The 466-nt window shown below is 47.0% G+C and overlaps 1 protein-coding gene across 1 annotated transcript in view; it reads left to right on the top strand.

The window, feature by feature from the left end:
- The window catches only part of LOC119592443, a 12,016-nt gene that overhangs the window by 195 nt on the left and 11,355 nt on the right, over positions 1 to 466 (top strand). The window contains exon 2 of the mRNA XM_037941264.1: positions 5 to 137. Coding sequence (XP_037797192.1) covers positions 5 to 137 — 133 coding nt within the window. The remainder of the gene's footprint in view (positions 1 to 4; positions 138 to 466) is intronic.

Below are 466 nucleotides of genomic sequence, written 5' to 3'. Positions count from 1 at the left end.
TTAGAGACCCCCCTCCCCCCGCGGACGGGTGTCAGCACGAACGCCGCTCGGGGGGCACCAGAGGGCAGCAGCGTTTGTTGGTGTTCCATGAGAAAGGACACTCTCTCGCCAGAGAGAGTAATGGAATTGAGAGAATGGTAAGCGCCCATATGTATTTTAGTGGAGATTTCCCAGATGTGAGCAGCGATGGTAAATGTTTGCTGTGTTCTGTCCAAGTCCGCTCTGTTATTTAGGGGAAACCACTAGCTGGAGACAAATTCTTGTCCCAAAGGGGTGCACACTCTACTTATTATACTTTTAAGGAACACCTTGGTCCCCTCCCATTTAGGGATTTACGTCAATCATTATATTGTGAACACTATGATCGGGGAGAATATAATATGCATATTATCCTTGGCTACCTGGGACATAGGTTCATGTAAAGTTCATATCTTTTTCCCCCCTCCTGTCCTTAATCTGCAAAAGT

Source organism: Penaeus monodon, chromosome 30 (genome assembly GCF_015228065.2).
Source record: "Penaeus monodon isolate SGIC_2016 chromosome 30, NSTDA_Pmon_1, whole genome shotgun sequence".
Classification (NCBI taxonomy): Eukaryota; Metazoa; Arthropoda; class Malacostraca; order Decapoda; family Penaeidae; genus Penaeus; species Penaeus monodon.
This window is presented reverse-complemented; position numbering and strand designations above follow the sequence as displayed.